Below are 17582 nucleotides of genomic sequence, written 5' to 3' on the forward strand. Positions count from 1 at the left end.
ACAATTTATAACAGCAAAAGGCATCAAATGCTACTTTTCAGGGACAACAAGGGATTGAATGTTCACAGAGGACCATTTCAAACAAAAAAGCAGTTACACATTTCCCAAAAACAAAGATGGGAGAGTGTCGACATGACTTTTGTAACAGAGTCTTAGTCAATGGGGAAAAAATCAGAAGAAGCGCAGTGGCTGATGTACTCAAACAGAAATGATAGCTTGCACTGCTTCTGCTGCTAAATGTTTTCTCCAAAAGAATACAGACTTAAGAAGGAAGGACTAAAGGTCTGGAACAATGCAAGCCACTTGCTGAAGGTTCATGAGGATAGCCAGGAGCACAATACCCACATGGCAACATGGAAGGAGTTGGAGGTTGTTTTGCAAAGCGGCTGACAATAGATAAGTGAGAGATGGCACTCTGAGGCTGAGAGATAATATGTTTGTGCAATGCCTTATTTATATAGTATTTTTATCACTTGTTACTTTTTTCAGTTTTTATTTGGTGAGATATTTTTGACTTAAAATAAATAAAATCTTAAATACATACATGCAGTTTCTGTGTGAGTGTATGAAAAATGATTGTGAAATTGACTGCGATGAAAGAGGGTGATGGCTAAGATCTTGCCTAAGGCACCAAATTACTCAGGGCCGGCACTGGCGGAGCCTTAACTCATTTGTTTACTTCCAGTTGGTCAAAGAGAGATAGGTGTCGTTGGTTTAACATTGGCAGTTTATAAAGTAATCAAGGATTTATTTCTGAGGTAGTAAAGTGTTGTCAACTTTTTGAACACGGTCACCTCTATAACCTGATGATTGTTCATTGTCCTACTGCTGGCAGTGGTTATATAACATATGTATGAAATACATAAATATGAAGTGTGAAAAGGAATATCCCACCCATAGCAAAATTCCTGTTAACTTGCAAATTGTCACTTAAAATGTCTTGGATAGGTTAGTTATGGTTTGTGAACAGGAACAACTTAGTCTTTCACTAGAGACACTCATGGACTAGAATCCTAGATTTGTTTAATTGAGCATATGATCAGTGTGGTTCTCATGTTTTTACTGAAGCATGTCTCAATTAATAAACCTCATTAGATTTGTTCCCTTGAGCTATTTGAATGGATTATAGCACCAGTATATTATAAACTTCAGGGCCTTTGCGCTGACTCTGCTGTTTAGGCACTGTTGCTTATAACATAGATTTTACATGTCAGCCTTCAAGGGGAGGCTGTAGCTAGCTCAGCAGATAGAGCAGGTTGGCTAGTGATCGGAAGGTCGCTGGTTCAAATCCCAGCTACCCCGGGCTGGACTGAGCTGCATGTTGAAGTGTCCACCTCCCTTGCCCTTGAGCAAGATACTGAACCTGATGTGCAGGTTGGCACCTTGCATGGCAGCCTCTGCCATCAGTGAAGTGCTCTGCAATGAGCTGGCGTCTTGTCCATGGTGTACCCTGCCCAGAGACAGCTGGGATTGGCTCCAAGTTACAGTTTAAATGACTGATATGTTTCCTTCCAGGAAGTTAGTTTACGAACACTTTTTGAAAGAACTGCCTTCATCAACATGGTACGTCATGTAAGATTGTCAAAATAAAAGCCAAATAATAATAATAATAATAATAATAATAATAATAATAATAATATAACTGGTTTCATGTGTAGAGATCAACCACTTGATACCATCAGATTTTATTATTTCAAATCTGAATGTACAATAATCAAATAATATGATTATAAATCATATGTTGCCAAGAAGCAAACTATGTACAATGTAAAAAGTGCATTGTTAACAGAATGAAAAAAACAACAACATTTGGGCACACTGAACAGCTTAGCAGAGGTAATGGTTAAAGGAAGCCTCCTATCAAGTTGAGAAAAGGATAAGGTTATTCTCAAAAACCAGGCTTGATTTAAAAGAACCATTGTGTCTTCTGAATCAAGGATATCAATTATATTTACAATATTTATTTGTATGATCATATCTTGTATTTTACAACATCCATTTCAGAATATACTACTGTGCTTGGTGATAAATCACGAAAGAAATCAGAAAATCTGTTTCACGAGCCACATGCCACTTCAGACAAACTGTACACTGCATCAGTTTTGTCAAAAATAAGCTTTCAGTTATGTAAGAGACAACCGGACAGTGTGCTGAGGGAGTCCTTGTTGATGGATCTGAAACACAGTTAAGGCTACCGACACTTGCAGGTCTCACAGATATTAGTTGATAACAAAGGAAAAGCAGAACAATAACAAAGCACTCTTTGCTATTTTTTGTGTCTCATTCCAGGTATCAGTCTGAATGGGTTAATTACATAGATAGGTGCAGGACAGTATCACAAACTGATACATCAGGCCACTATGTGCATGACACAGGATGAATGAACAAGATTAGTATAAGACAAGATCATTGTTCCACATCAGTTTTAGGCCACATGGCTGCTGTCCATTAGTGCAGGTATGAGGTGGGACTCCCTGTCCAGAATGCAGGTCAATGTGCACAATATCGAAGAGAAGAGCAAGGAAGGAGGCAGGAGGAGGAGGAGCAGCATGTGTCTCCTGGGGATGTTGAAGCTGTAGGAGTAGCGGAAGGAAGTTGTGGTTCCTTTTGTATCCATTGGCAGGCAGAGGTGAACAGGCGCTTCTCCCCCTCGTCCTCATCTCCTTCTCTTTTATCCCCACCTCTGCTCTCATTTGACACAAGAGGGCCAGCTGAGGCCTCCACAGGCAGCAGAAACGATAATGTAGAGGACCACCTGAAAAGAGTGTAGATGTAGAAGAAAATGTCGAAGCAAATTGCAGCAAAGTTGCACCAAAAATGGAAGCAGTAGCAGCCAAGCTACATGGGCAATTTTTTTTAAGTGAAAGCAACATTATGTAGAAATTGGCATTTTGTGTGATTTGGCACCCCCCACAGATTCTGAGCCCACCAAAGAAGAAAGAAAGTCCAATGGAGGTGCTAACTACACTCCAAGGCCATTCCTATGCTGCTGACACTCAATTATATCTCTGCACCAAACCATCCACCCAGCTACCCCCACAGTCACTCGTCAACTGCCTGTATGACATAAAACTCTGGACGACATCAAATCTACTCAAACTAAACACTAATAAAACAGAGCTCATAGTTGTGGCCTCCAAGGCACTGCTCCAGAAGGTTGGAGATCTTCTCCTGGACGTGGATGGCTGCTCTATCTCCCCATCCATGGATGTCCGCAACCTTGTCCGCATCCTTGATTCCACGCTATCTTTTCAATCACACATAAAATCCATCACAAAATCAGCTTTTTATCATCTCAAAAATATCTCCAGACTCCGGCCCTCCCTCTCTGAACCTGTGGCTGAGACCCTCATCCATGCCTACATCACCTCCTGCCTAGACTACTGTAATGGAGTTCTGTCCGGGCTCCCTTCCAAAACCCTGGACAGGCTCCAGTATGTGCAGAACTCTGCTGCCAGGGTCCTCACCCGCACCAAGCCCTGGCAACACATCACCCCCACTCTCATCCGCTGTCACTGGATCCCAGTTAAATCACGCATCACTTACAAAATTCTCCTCCTGACCTATAAATCTCTCCATTGCCTCACCCCCCAATATCTGTCTGACCTCCTCATCCCCTATACCCGGACGCTACACGCATCAGACACACACTAGCTCTCCATCCCTCACACCAAACTACAAACCTTCTGTGACAGAGCCTTCTGTGTGACAGCCCCCACTCTCTGGAACACTCCCTGAGCCAAAATCCGCAAACTGACTTCTCTGGAGACTTTCAAAAGAGACTTAAAAACCCATCTTTTTAATAAGGCCTATCCGCGCTGGGTCCAGCCCCATCAGATCAATCAACTTTTCTATTTCTTTATCTTATATGTATTTTTTGTTTATCCATTTATTCTTTGTTTTGTTTGTTCCATTTTGTTAAGTGTCCTTGGGTACCCTGAAAGGCGCTATATAAATCAAATACATTATCATTATCATTAGTATTATTATTATTATTATTATCATTACAACAAACAAAACTCATTAGGTCATAACGTTATGTGTTGAATACTTGTATGTTTAAGTAAACAGTGATGAGGGCAGAATGACTGAGACAAAGACACCATTCACACTATTACAAGACACAGTACTAAAAAAAGTTACATAATGTTGCTTTCATGAACAAAATATACGATTTGCAACTCTGGGCACAGCATAGATACAGCCAAGTAACTATCCACCAAAAATTAAGAATTAAGAAACCTTTACACTGTATCCAGTTCATTACCAACATCTCATTAATCAATCATTTTTTTTCCTTACTCACCAGACACACCAGCACGATGACAACAGTCAGCTTGAGGTTCTTCATACACATGGCACGTGCCAGGTTACGACTAGTGGTCTTGAATGTGACCGACTAGATGAAGAAGGGAGATAATGTAATGTCATTGACTCGCCTGATTGCTGTCAAAATGTAAACCTGTGTACTGCAAAATTTCATGCATCAGAAAACGTGTAGGATGAGGTGGGGCTAGGCAAAATATCATATTATATCTTATACCTTATATTATTAATCTTTTCTGGTTTTAAAACCCTGACCTGGCCTACCAGACGGTTCTACTTTTTCTAACACTTGCCTTTAACCACTTAATCATTATATCCGCATTTCTGATTATTCATGTAAGATATATACAATATTGTTACAATGCTGATGTCAAAGTATTTGGTCATAAATATCATGATATTGGAATCTGTCCTCCAGTCCTAGCATTTATGAAGCGCTTTTGAGGAAGATTAAAAATATTGAGATATGTACTGTGTTTCACAATATAGCCTGACAAACTGCACTAATATTTTAAGGCTACATCCCTCAGCCCCAGGTTAAACAGGGATAAACTAGTTCATTAAACTCACTGAGTCAACCAGATTTTCTGTCTTGTCGATCAGCAACTCCAGCTTCTCTCCCCTCTGAGCGACCAAGTCTATAAAAAGACACAGCACCAAACAAAGTTAACATGCCAGACACAAAAAGTCTAGGTAATGTGAATTCTATCCAAATGGAGATTAAGTTTTTGGCCAAACTATTTGCTTCTGGCATGAAGACCAACAAATACCAATCTGCATTGGCAAAGCTTAAATGGGCATGCCACTGCACACTGCATTCATTTAAAAAGGGCAAAAATGCACACAGCAGGTTAAAAAGTAATTTAATTGTGTTGTTATCTTATAGTTTTGTTCATAAAAGTAGACATTTCAGCCTCCCTGTGCCATGGGGAAACTCATGAAAAGCCCACCTATGTTGCGGACCATGATGCCCTTCAAATCATCCACTTGCATCTGCGTCTCAGTTACACGGTCTGAGCCACGTGGGTCTGAGTGGTGTTTCTACAAATAGAAATGTAGACAGAGAAAGTGACTTCATTTGTGTTTTTTTATAGATTACAGAACTAAAAAGCCGTCACGGAGCCCTTGCAAGAATTTTATGTGCAATATGCTCCTGTTGCAATCAATTGTCATACTCACCATCTGAGCTGCCAGTGTTGAGGAGAACTCACTGTTCATGGCGTAAGGCAGGGCTGTTTGTGCTCTCGACCCGTACGTTGTCTGGAAGCGCTTCTTGACTTCACTGAGGAAGCTGAATGCGCGTGACCTCTCAAAGTCCTTAAGCACAAAACAATTATACACAAGAGTTACTCCAAACACATTCCCATTAAAAGTTCCAGTGATAAGAAAAATGGCTCTCTATTAACTTGGGTCTCTGAGTTTATTTTTCTGCTTCCTGTTGTTATAGGCTGAATATATTACTTCACAAACATGGTTTGAGTAAACACAATACTATATTTCTATTTCTCAAAGTGACTGGTTTACTCATCTTAACTCTTGAACTCTTCTTTACATTCAGTAATTCACATAAAAGGCATCATAATCCCCATCTTTGTAATGCAGACGCAGGTCAAACAACAAGAACAAACAAACAAACAAAAACACAGACTTCTAAATGAATAAATCCACAGATATCTGAGCCATATATACTTACATCATCAGTGATACACAGGTATATGATTCTGTCATGGCAGATGTAATGAAACAGATAGCTAAAAAAGACAGAAGGCAAAAATTGTCAACATAACAGACAGTTGAAAACACACCATTTAATACAGAACACCATGGTCACTGTAACATCTCTAAGGAAACATTAACTGAGAAAAACATAAGGAATTGGGCTGTAACTTAAATTACGGCATGTCATGAGGTAACATGGACTTGTGTCTTTGTAGCATGTGACAAAGCTTTATTATTTCATGTGATTGTTTCCTGCAGTGCATCTTCTGTAAGCGCTGATATAACCCCTAACCCAAGTGGTCTTTGGGATTTGCAAGTACATTTGTTCTACATGGCTGATTGTTATTAACAATAATGCATAGCGAAAAAAAAATTACATCACTTTTTATAGGGCAAAGTTTTCTGTGCACAATCATAGCTGACTGTTGACAGTCAAAGTTTACAATGGCCCTGTGAAACCACTGTGAGTTAATGTGGGTAGGTCAGCCCTCATAACGGCTCATTTTACACTTTCAATGCTTTGATACTCCTTTATAGATGTCCAGTGTATTACACTAAATGTTGGTGCCTTGTTTTGTATTTTGTTTGTGTATCTTGTGTAGTCTGAATGGTTGCTTCACCCACATTCAATGTGGTTTCACTCATTATTTGTGCTTACACCAGAAATCTGGAGACAAAAAGATTTCTCTCCCCTGTTTACAGTGATGTACTGCATAAAAAATGATGACAATACAGCAATCGCCACACCCATGGTGCACCTGTCCTTTCACTATATAGTTATCACTGCTTGTAAATAAATATGGCTAGGGGGATATGAACTTTTCTAAACTGGGAAAGACAGACTCATGTAGCAGCCTCATAGTTTCTGATGCTAAGTTAAGATATAAGTATAACACACATCTGTGTGTAAGCTTTACCTGCCGTGGCTGTAGGTCAATTTATTATTTTCTGATGGGATTTTGGCTAAAATCTGTTCAGTCACTTCCAGGAAGTTTCCACCACACCAGGCATGTTTTGCCAGGATGGTGGTTCCACGAGCCACCACAGCAAACAGGATTGCCATGGCAACAGCTGGGGTCTCAGCTCTGTTTTTCGCCGTCAACACGAGAAGAAGAACAGTGACATGTTAGAGACTATAGGCAGGAAGACGACAGAGGAGATTGCTTAACAGAGAATGATTCTGGCGTAACATTTGATAGTAACGTTTCAAAGGTGAAACTACGTCTGTGAAAGGAGCCTAAGTTAGTGCCGTTACTAGGAGAGATTCCTCCCGAAGTAGTAGACACTAAGCTCCACTAGCACTTCTTACATGATCTAGCTGTCACGAGAAATGAAAACAAAAGCCGATGGCTTAAAAGACAACAGGATAGCTAGCTAATAAGGTTGTTAACCAATGTACACAACAACGTTAGGTAGGTTAGTAGTTAGCTAGCTGTCGCAATACAAATTATAGCTTCTGTTGACGAATGTAACGCAATAAACAGTGATATATAATAACAAACTCAATACCTCTGTGTGTCAGCGCTGTTCAAAGTAGCCCGTGCAGCGCAGATTCCAACATCTAAGGAGATTTCATCTGCTAGCAAGCTAGCTAATCCCTTTCGAGTGACTTCTGCTTTGCAAATCACCCAGATCTCCCGACCGGAACGAATTCACTCTCCCGCTGGGTAATGTAGTTCTTACCACATTCCTTAGCCCATTCACTCAAATATAGTGCGTCGTTATATGGACTACACTTTTGACTTCCTCGTTATTCAGTCTTATGCGTCGCATGTTTTCATACTACGTCACATCATCGCGACAGTTGTATCATGAGGTTATTTTAGCCCTTGTCGAGGTCTTACAGGCAACGTAGGCTCTATTACAATCGATAGACAAATTGTTAACTAACCCACAGTGCGCTGGTCTTACTTAACAGTTTATTACTAACGTTAATACAAACGCTGTATATAAAGACACACTAGCATCGTGACACAAGAGCCAGCTACCACTTAAAAAACTGTGGTGCCGAGTTAAATTAATACATCACCTATACATTTGAATAAAAATTCGATTTCTTAATATTGTCTCAATATCCCCTGCCCATATAATATCACTCTCCAAACACGGGGCTCATCCTCTTGCCTGTCAGACAGTGGTGAGGGAGGAACTCAACGGCGCAGCATTGACGGACATAGTAGGAATGCACTGATGTAAGCATGGCCGGGGAAGGAGAAAAGAAACCGGTGCTGGAGATGGTAAGAAGCTAAATAAACCCGTTTGCTTTTGGCATTATACACAGCTTTGCCTGTCAAACTCTGCTTGTAAGAAAATATTCAGCTAAAGACGCTAATCATAGCATTTCGACTGCCTTTTAACTGCTCACGTGGGTAGCTACAGAAGCTAGCAGTGAGAAAACAACAAGATAACAAACGCAACCAAAACTACATTGAAAGCAGTTGTGTCTTAGCACAAACCACGTTGTGAGTCCACAACTTTGATCGTGCTAAAGTTACCGTAGGTTTACCGAAATCACTTCACCGGCTTTAGATTTGCCTCCCTCTCAGTCTGTAGCTGACTCAGAGTGGCTCCACTGGGGGGCAGTGTTCCCTCAGTTTCTCAGTATGCCATATGTTAACCTCATGCTTGTCAATATTCATAATGGAGACAACAAGTATTGGATATGCTGTCAATGCATAATAGTTCCCCGATTCTCCCACTGCCATTCTCCAAGCAGGGTAATGTTTGTGTCTAAAGATAGATGTGTGGTTCTAATTTAAAACATTTCTGTTGTGTTGTAGATCCAGGCTGATGGGGCTGATGAGGGCTGTGTGACGTTTGTGCTGCATGATGAAGACCATACACTGGGCAACTCCCTCCGATATATGATCATGAAGACGTCAGTGTTTTTTGCTTTTTCTTTTCCTCTCCAACAAACTGCTGCTTGAAACTCAGCATATTGTTGCCATTTGTGATCTATCTGCCGTTTGTCTGTTTAAAATCATTGAACCCTACACCGGTGTAGCACGTTTGAAGTAGTATGACTTATGCTTAATTGGTGTCATTTGTGATTTGATTCCAGCTGGATGGGACTGTTTATTCCCTCAACGCTCATACTTCATTCTAGACATTCATAATAATCACGCCAAAAAGGAACTCAAGTGTGTCTGTGATTCCACTGTGTTACCAGTGTTGTTGTCGGTCCAGGTCAGCTGGGATGAGTCGATCATGGAAACATTTGTAACAAAACTGACTTGCCTCTGCCCACTTGAAGCAAAACATGATGATAACCACAAATCATGCTTTCACTTTATGATTTTCTGTCAGTTTGGATGTGGAGTTCTGTGGCTACACCATCACGCATCCGTCCGAGAGCAAGATCAATTTTCGCATTCAGACACGAGGTGAGAGAAATCCCTGTCGCTTCATCTTCTTTAACCTCCTCTTCCCAATCCAGGTTAGTTCATGTGTTCATACATTCGTCAGACCACTAGAGAGCAAAACATTTTCAGGCTCTGTTATGGCGTAAACATTTAGATTGGAGTCTGGTGCTTTCACTTTGTCCACTCAGCCGACTAAGAAGTTCCTGTGACTGACCTAAAGTGACACACATACACATATAACCCCTCTTGTTCCAAAAAAGTCCCCACAGATAACAGCGGCCCATCACATGAAAGGATTCTAAAGGACTGAGACACAACTTGTTTTTGTTGGTGAACTGGGTTTCCGGATGCCTGGAAGATCTTTCCTCATGTCGTCATCACAGAAAAAGGCACAATTACCTTCCAGGCACCCAAAATACCCCTCGTTTCGACTGTGCTTTCATATATTCAACTACAGCTCTATATTTATTTCTGTATTTACAAACTCCCACCATGACCACAAGGAAAACGGGTTGCTTTATCCCCGTGGGAGACGAATAAAGTTCCAATCTTGTCATCTGCTTGCACTCCTACGCTAGTTGATCACTTTTGAGGCATTTAAAGTCTTCATTACCTGTTGAATCACAGTTCAATGATTTCTTAATATTTATATCAATTTATATGAAATTGGTTGGGTGCTTGATCGCAATCTGGTCCTTTCCCTAAAAAGGGATTTGAAATCCACTGCTTACACAGACATTATTGGCAGAATCATGTTTCTAGAATGATTGTCACTTGCAATTTGTATGTAGTTTGATAGTCCTACAGGGCAGTGTACCAACCCTGGCTCTGCACAGCACACCTGATGGTCTCCAACCCATTCAGAAGCAAGAAATTCCACAAGTTAACTCTTGACAAGGCACACCTGTTAATTGAAAACTGTTACATTGAGAGAATGAAGTGTGCAAAGCTGTCATCATAGCAAAAGGTGGCTACTTTGAAGAATCTAAAATATAAATCCTATTCTGTTTTTTTTAAACACTTTTTTGTTTACTTCATAATTCCATATGTGTTCTTTAATAGTTTGGATGTCTTCAGTGTTGATCTACAATATAGAAAATAAAACAAATAAAGAAAAACCATGATATCTGGTACTGTATATTTAGGCGATAAATTGCAGCTTGCATGGTCCATTTATGTGAAATCATCCCTGGAGCAGCATTTTACTCCAGCTTTGTGTTTTGCGAGTAACTCCGCCCGCCCTCATCATGGCTGTCTACAATAATCAGTCACAATATAAAACTACTGACAGGTGAAGTGAATAACATTGATAATCTTGTTACTGGCATTGTTCCGCTGGGAAACATGTTCCAGGCATTCATGTGGAAAGCACTTGACACACACGCCCCACTCAAACACCACTGCAGAACATGCACACCCCCTCTCCCCCATGGGGCCGCTGTGCGTTGGACTTGTTCCAGGCTGTCTCACAGATGCTCGATCAGATTGGGATCTTGTAAATGTGGAAGCCAGGTCGACATCGTGAGCTCTTTGTCACATTCCTCGGGTCATTCTTGAGCAGGTTGTGAGTTAGCAGTGCCCATGGTTCTGCTTAAGGGGGACACTGTCAGCTGGGAGTGCTATTGGCATGGGGGGTGTACTTGGTCTGGTACAATGTTTTGGTAGGTGGTGTGTGTCAAGTGGCATCCACATGAATTCCAGTACCCAGGTTTTCCCAGCAGAACATTGCATTACAATGAGATGATCAGTGTTTTCACTTTGTGCATTGTGGAGCAGGATGAAAACTCACTATCTGTCCTGAAGAGGTGATTGAATTGAACCACAGAATGCAAGTGTTGTGTGTTTTTATTTAAACTGTTGGTATGTGTGGTTTTCTTTTGTTTCAGGGGGACTTCCAGCCTCAGAGCCACTGCGCAGAGGACTGAATGAGCTCACTGATGTTTGTCAACATGTTCTCAACACCTTTCAGGTGAGCCTTTGTGTCCATTTTGGACAGCACGAACGATATATCGGTTTGCCCATATTATCACAGATATCGGTATCTGTGTGTTTGATGTCTGATAGGCACCAATATGTAAACTAATTATTAAAAGAGATTACAATTGAGAAAAAGATGTTTGGGTTAATATAAATGATTGAATTCCTTGCAAAGTTTGTTGTTTCACTGCACTAATGTCATTTTAGACGATAAAGATTATTGTTAAACTGTAAAATATACCAACTCCGTTTGTTACCCACATGTAAGGGATCATGGCAAAAAAAAAATGTGTATCCAAGTACGGCACCCGAAACAGCCCCAGAAATTGATTATCAGTTGTGCTCTGCCATTTTGTACACTGATGAGCAGTTTCTTGAGCCGCAGTGGTTCTATTTTGATTTTAGGGTTGGATAATCAGTTGATAACTTTAAATTGATACATTAGTAAATTATGAATGTGCCTCAGTGAAGGATCCACAGCCAATTTACAGATAATTCTCACGCTCAAGTTTTCCGTTGTGTCGCCAACATAATTTGATGGCGTAGTGGTGTCCAAGTCCTGTGAACTGTGCAGCAAGCATCATCTGTCATCCTCCAGTCGGCTACATCTGTCTTGTGAACGGTCCTTGTCTGTGCGTGTTCAGACGCTGACTCTGTGCTCTGATCTCTCTGTAGAGGAAGGCAGGCAAGAAGTGAAATTCAGTTTCCACAGATGGAAAAATATTATTATTCACTGATTCATGGGGGATACAGGAAGAAGCCCTGCGTTGTCTGGTTGGCTCTGTATATCAGCCCCATGTTGGAAGGAAAGTCAGCCAGCATCAATTCAATTTAACACCCCCTGCACAGCCTCAGCTCCATTTCTGTTTCTTTTGTTGGTTCCAGGCAAGAGTAAATGAATTCAAAGAGGGGCAGGAGCAACCCATGGAATGAAGAGCATCACATACGTGAATATGAAGCTGCGGGACACCGTTTCTACAAGACGTTTTATATTTCTACTGGTTAAAGTATGAGAAGTTCTCCTCTAAGTACTTTAAACATGTCACAATCAAACATTTGTACAGTTTTATATTTTGTATTATGTTGAAATTGGCCTGTGCTGTATGATAAATGTGTATGATAAATGTGATTCAGTCCTGTGTTTATGATTCCTGAATTTTTGGAATGATTAGCAAAGGAAAATTAAGACGTTAAACAAAGGACTTTCATTTTCTTTCTTTCCTTCTTTCTGAATTTCATGGAAAGATATCTAGCTGGAATAACACTCAGCTCTCTGACTTGTGCTTTTAATGTTTGTTTTTGTAACTCCTCACATAACACTGTCTGAAAGATGTCCAAACCTAAAGTGAAGAGTGTCAAAAACCAAATTGCTCTCATCTGTCCTTTGAAGCCGAGCTTGATGATTCGAGGGAAGAAGTGTAACCTCAAATGTCCTTATTAGCAGAGGAATGTGGTGCGAGAGACTTGCTACAGCGCCATGAAGACAGAGGGGGAAAATGAGGTGAGACAAGTGTGAATAATAAGGTTAAAGTTACTGAGGTTAATTGTATCCCTCTGTCAGTCTTCATGCGTGGCAGCGTCTCTGGGTACGGAAGATAATTTGAGGAAATACAGCAACAATTACGTGTTTAAAACACTTTATGTACGGTACAGGAAATAAGATCCGGTGGAAATTTGGTTTGTACAGGTTTGTTTTCATATGAAAGAACATATGAAGGAAACCATGGGATAGTGGGAAATCGGTGGAAAAATATTTTCTGAATGTAATGCTGATACGCTTTCTTGCAGATAGGTAAAGATATCAATGCAGCCCCTCATGTCTGTAAAGTAAATACGAAGTTTAGCTCAGCAAAAGGGCTGAAACACTGGACAACAGCCAGCCTGGGTTTGTCTGCACGAACCATATCCAGCTTTGGGCACCCTTAAAGCCCACAAATAAACACGTTATATTGTGTGTTTAAGACAAAAACTGTTGTGTAAAAAATTCATGTTTTATGTGTCGAGTTTGACAGGAAGTGTGGGAGGAAAAAGTCAGAGTTCCGTCCAGCAGAGGTTTGATTCACAGCTCATTTGAGCAGATGGGAGCTTGTATCCTCACCCTAGAGCCTATAACGGCTAATGAACGATCGTGTAGACATGTGATCCACTCTCTCTTTCCTTTGTCTCCTGAGATTTTGTAGTTTATGCAGTTTTGTTCATTTTGCCCTTTGGAAAAGGTGAAGGAATTTTGATTCTGATTGAATAGGCAGTTTTTCAATTTAAATACTTGCTTTTGACTATTTCATATGCTCAAAATTAATCTAAATAAGATGTTAAGAACCATAATGCGATTTTGCTGTCATAAAATGGCATTTTTTACAAGGCGCCTGAGTATTTCCTCAGAAAACCATACTATGTAATGTGGACCCATTGTGTTTTCCAGCTAGTAGGGGCAGTTACAGGTCATCTGCAGGCTTATTTCTGCATAAAAAATGTAGACGAGAAAAATTACTTGACAATTCAGCATTTTCAAACTCTTATAGATCAACAGTAAAATAAAAAAATCTGCTTACTATCTTTCAAAAGAGCCCAAAGGCATGTATATACTCCAAATGGTTCAACAACAGCTTCAAATGTACTTTGTGCTTGACTGAGAGGTGTTTTAGGATCATTTTACATACATTTCCAGGATAAGATAGCATTAAGCGGTTGCAGGTTTTTAAAAAAGTAATTTTTAAGATGCATTTTGGAAGGAGCCACTTTGGGCCAGTCTATTGTGCTAAGATGACTGTCCTCTAGGTGTTACAAGACACAGAACTGTAAAAAAAAAGATTTTTGAAACTTTTATTTTAAGGTGTTTTAAAAAAGTTACATGATGTTGCTTTAACTTGTACAGATAAATGCCAGCACCAAAAAGAAACAAAACACGTTTAAAAGCCACACTTCCTGTTCAAAAGCAGTGATTTTAGTTAGTTAAATAAACATGAGTTGTTGTGATTTTGGTTCTGGATTTATTGAGGGATGCTCCAGAGCGGGAAATGAATTGCTCGGCATAAAAAAAGCCTCATTTAAGAATCCTATTTGTCACTTACACTCCAGTGACCTGTACATCTCAAATCCACTGGAAAAAAAAAAAATCTGCCCTCTGACTTTCACTCATGTAATGCCAACACAAATGAGGAAATGAAGACTTATTTACAAAAAAGAAAAACTTTTGGAAGATGAGATCATGATGATGGTGGAGGAAATTGGAGCCAGGCAACATGTATTATTCTGTGGACTAACTTGTTTGGACGGGCACATTTTTCAGAAAGCTCATGCAAAATTCAGTACAGGCGTAGAATATCACTAACCAGGAAAATTACTGAAGTTAAGTCCAGACTTTGTTCAAACATGAGATCCTTTCCATGTCAAAGAAAGTAGTTTTTTATGAATAACTACTTGCATGCAGTTTTCAGTTTAGGTCATACTCAAGTTAACATTAATCTTAAGAATTTATAATTGAGGACACGGTCTTAACGCTAGAAAGAGTCATTTAATTATCTGTAGATAACAGCTTGTTTTATTATGATGAGTTATTTATATGAAATAAATCAAATACAAATGATTTATCAAGTTTTCTCTAGGAAATAAACAGCAGGTTTCTCAAAAATAATGAGGATGAAAACAGCTTAATTAGATTCAGAGTGGAGCATGACATACACATACTGCTCTGTGGGCTGGGTTTGGGAGTTTTGAAGAAAACTGTATGAACTTATGACCTTGTGGACATTTGTTGTTAGAATGTTTTTCCACTGATTTGATATGATGGTAGTTACATTATGGTTAGTTATTGTAAGGGATAGGATGGCACACAGTGGTCAACTTAAAGCAGATGTGTTACTGTCCGGGAGACAATAACCCAGAGAGTAGACTATATTCACCCGCTATATATATTCATCGCCATTTTCCTCTGCAATCACACTTGCAGCTCAAATGTTGGACAGCTGTGTTCTGGGGTGCAGGTCATAAACCAGAGTAATCTGACAAATTGTTATCATTTTACTGCTTCCTGGTAGATTAGCATCTGTTGAGACAACGAATAGTTCAGTCCGGAGGGACATTGGACCACATTTCAAGCTAAAACAACAGGTTTGATAACTGATAAGCATCCATTCCACAACAGCTAACGTTAGCTTTCAACCATAGTCTAGCTAACTTTACTGTTTCAAAACAAAACGGTTGGGAAAGGCATGAACACAGGATAAAGTCAAACAGTACCACTAGCCAGGAAGTCGTTGAATGCTAACGAGATATTAAATATGTTGTTTCACCTTGAAATGTAGCCGAATGTGCCCCCTGATCTTCATTATCCATCCTACTTTGAGTTGCTGATCAAGTTGGAAGCTATAAAATGATAACATTTTGTTAAGTTATCCTACCTTTATTTGACTTGCAACCTGGAACATAACATAACATAACATAACATAATTTCCAGGAAAATGGCTACTGTGTGAAAAAGGTCTATTCTCAGCATAGAACCACTTGAATATAAACTACCAGAAATGAAAAGGGTTTTTGAATAGTAAAATAAGGTATTCGTATAGATGAGTAACACTGGCTTACTGACGCTCTGACAATTAATCAGCACCCCTTGATTCAACATATTCATCTTTGATGCCACTCATATGTACTGACACGGCATTCTTGAACTCTGACAAACATTGACGGAGCACTGTTGTGATAACAGGCTCATTATCTCAAGATAATAAAGCCAGTTTTCTCCAGATCCCCAAACAGTTTACCTGTGATCTTGAGATGACAAAATAATTGCAAGCATGGCCGTTCTTGGCTTCTGTATGTAAACTGAAGCTATTTAACTTCTGCTGAACAGCCGCCGCTGTGACCTCAAGCAGCAACAGTAATAACAGAAGCACAACTTGTGAACCAAACACCCTGTTGCTGCAAGATCCCCAAATGAAATGAATAAGGGTGCCTTTTGTTGCTGATGCATTCAACTTTCATGTGTCATGGAGAGAATGTGTTGTATCACAGGATTGATTCACTTAGAAAACAACAATCTTGTTCGTTTTTTTTGCACCGTCGCTGTTGATGTGGTCTTGTTCAGAATGCCACACTGTCATGAAGTTTAGGATTTGTTTACTCAAGAGGGATGAGTTGTTTTTGGAACAAATGTGTTTCTGGTTCAACATATTGCAGGGAAATTCCTCTAAACTGACAACATTTTTCTTTGTTATTCTTCAGTGTTTTTCAAATATCTATATTGAAGTGCTAGCAAGAAATGGAAGTTGCAGAACTGTTGATGTAATGCTTTCAATAATTTAGATTTTTGTTCATCCTACACTGAGGTTTATTGATCCAGCAGTGTGTGTCTTTATCCTTAGGGTTCAGCTATGTAGATTATTGACTACAGCCAGTTCTTTGTGGTTTGTGAAATGTCAAGAAAACAAACCCGAAGCCTTCTCTCTAGAACTGCTAAAACCGTTTTCTCTGTAACTCAGACATTGAACCTCAGAAGCAAACCTTAATGAATTACTCTAGCGCAAAATGATTAAATAAAGCCTCGCGAAAATCAGGTTCTCGTGTCTCGTGGAACTTGTGAATCTTTCCAAGAAACAGCTTCACTGAGTGAAAAACAGGACTTCTTCAAATCTGTGATGTGCACTGATGCAAAAGATCTTCTCTGAGATTTAATCAGGAGTTATCTCAGTAAAACCTGGCCACTGGCGCTTAATGTCTAGTCGTCCAAAGCAAAGACTTCAAACTAGGTAAAGCCTTGAAAAAGGTCCTTTATGTCCCATTTCATTTGTTTTTTCCTCTGACAATGTTCTTCTGAAATGTAACCTTTCTTCAACCAGAAAAACAACAGGCATGAAACATGGGACTCAATGTTTAACATTTTACAGGCTGTTTATAGGATATATAATCAAGTCAAGTCAAAGCTTTTTATATAGCCAAGAATTGCAAATCACAATTTTCCTCAGGGAGCTTTACAATCCGTACAAAATATAACGCCCTCTGTCCTTTGACTCTTGATGCTGATAAAGAAAAACTCCCTTTTAACAGGAACAGAAAAGGACGTTCAGAGGGATGTTGATAATAAGAGTTTATGCTCACTTCGGTCAAGAGTGCACCAGTCACTCATAATGCAGCTGTACTCTGGTTTTACAGGGGAAGAATAGACATTTTTCTAGCATTTGACAAAATGATCTTATACTG

The 17582-nt window shown here is 39.7% G+C and overlaps 2 protein-coding genes across 4 annotated transcripts; one reads left to right on the top strand and one right to left on the bottom strand.

The window, feature by feature from the left end:
- Window positions 1-1666: 1666 nt before the first annotated feature.
- sybl1 (synaptobrevin-like 1) lies at window positions 1667-7731 on the bottom strand. 2 transcript variants are annotated; one of them, XM_030396927.1, is made up of 8 exons: window positions 7555-7731; window positions 6963-7144; window positions 6020-6077; window positions 5506-5643; window positions 5277-5367; window positions 4897-4964; window positions 4307-4399; window positions 1667-2755 (listed from the first exon to the last, which is right to left on the bottom strand). In XM_030396927.1, the coding sequence occupies exons 2-8, from the start codon at window positions 7106-7108 to the stop codon at window positions 2690-2692; spliced, it is 660 nt and encodes a 219-aa protein (XP_030252787.1). In that variant the 5' UTR covers window positions 7109-7144; window positions 7555-7731; the 3' UTR covers window positions 1667-2689. The 2 variants fall into 2 exon arrangements, with proteins under 2 accessions (XP_030252787.1, XP_030252786.1); XM_030396926.1 differs by having other exon boundaries at window positions 6963-7130; window positions 7555-7721.
- Window positions 7732-7836: 105 nt separating this feature from the next.
- On the top strand, window positions 7837-12525 carry polr1d (RNA polymerase I and III subunit D). Of its 2 annotated transcripts, XM_030396928.1 has the most exons (5): window positions 7849-8282; window positions 8826-8923; window positions 9352-9428; window positions 11294-11376; window positions 12270-12525. In XM_030396928.1, exons 1-5 carry the CDS (start codon window positions 8244-8246, stop codon window positions 12315-12317), a joined length of 345 nt encoding a protein of 114 aa, XP_030252788.1. In that variant the 5' UTR covers window positions 7849-8243; the 3' UTR covers window positions 12318-12525. The 2 variants fall into 2 exon arrangements, with proteins under 2 accessions (XP_030252789.1, XP_030252788.1); XM_030396929.1 differs by lacking the exons at window positions 11294-11376; window positions 12270-12525 and adding an exon at window positions 9668-9963 and having other exon boundaries at window positions 7837-8282; window positions 9352-9481.
- The last annotated feature ends 5057 nt before the right edge of the window (window positions 12526-17582 follow it).

This window comes from Sparus aurata, chromosome 18 (assembly GCF_900880675.1).
Source record: "Sparus aurata chromosome 18, fSpaAur1.1, whole genome shotgun sequence".
Lineage (NCBI taxonomy): Eukaryota > Metazoa > Chordata > Actinopteri > Spariformes > Sparidae > Sparus > Sparus aurata.

Excerpts from the sequence above, each read along its gene's own strand:
- sybl1 (XM_030396927.1), bottom strand. The coding sequence starts at position 7,108 with ATGGCAATCCTGTTTGCTGTGGTGGCTCGTGGAACCACCATCCTGGCA. Across the intron at positions 6,078-6,962 it reads TTGACCTACAGCCACGGCAG|CTATCTGTTTCATTACATCT; the intron begins GTAAAGCTTACA and ends TGTCTTTTTTAG. Across the intron at positions 2,756-4,306 it reads TCATCGTGCTGGTGTGTCTG|GTGGTCCTCTACATTATCGT; the intron begins GTGAGTAAGGAA and ends CACTCTTTTCAG.
- polr1d (XM_030396928.1), top strand. The coding sequence starts at position 8,244 with ATGGCCGGGGAAGGAGAAAAGAAACCGGTGCTGGAGATG. Across the intron at positions 8,924-9,351 it reads CGATATATGATCATGAAGAC|TTTGGATGTGGAGTTCTGTG; the intron begins GTCAGTGTTTTT and ends ATTTTCTGTCAG. Across the intron at positions 11,377-12,269 it reads ATGTTCTCAACACCTTTCAG|GCAAGAGTAAATGAATTCAA; the intron begins GTGAGCCTTTGT and ends TGTTGGTTCCAG.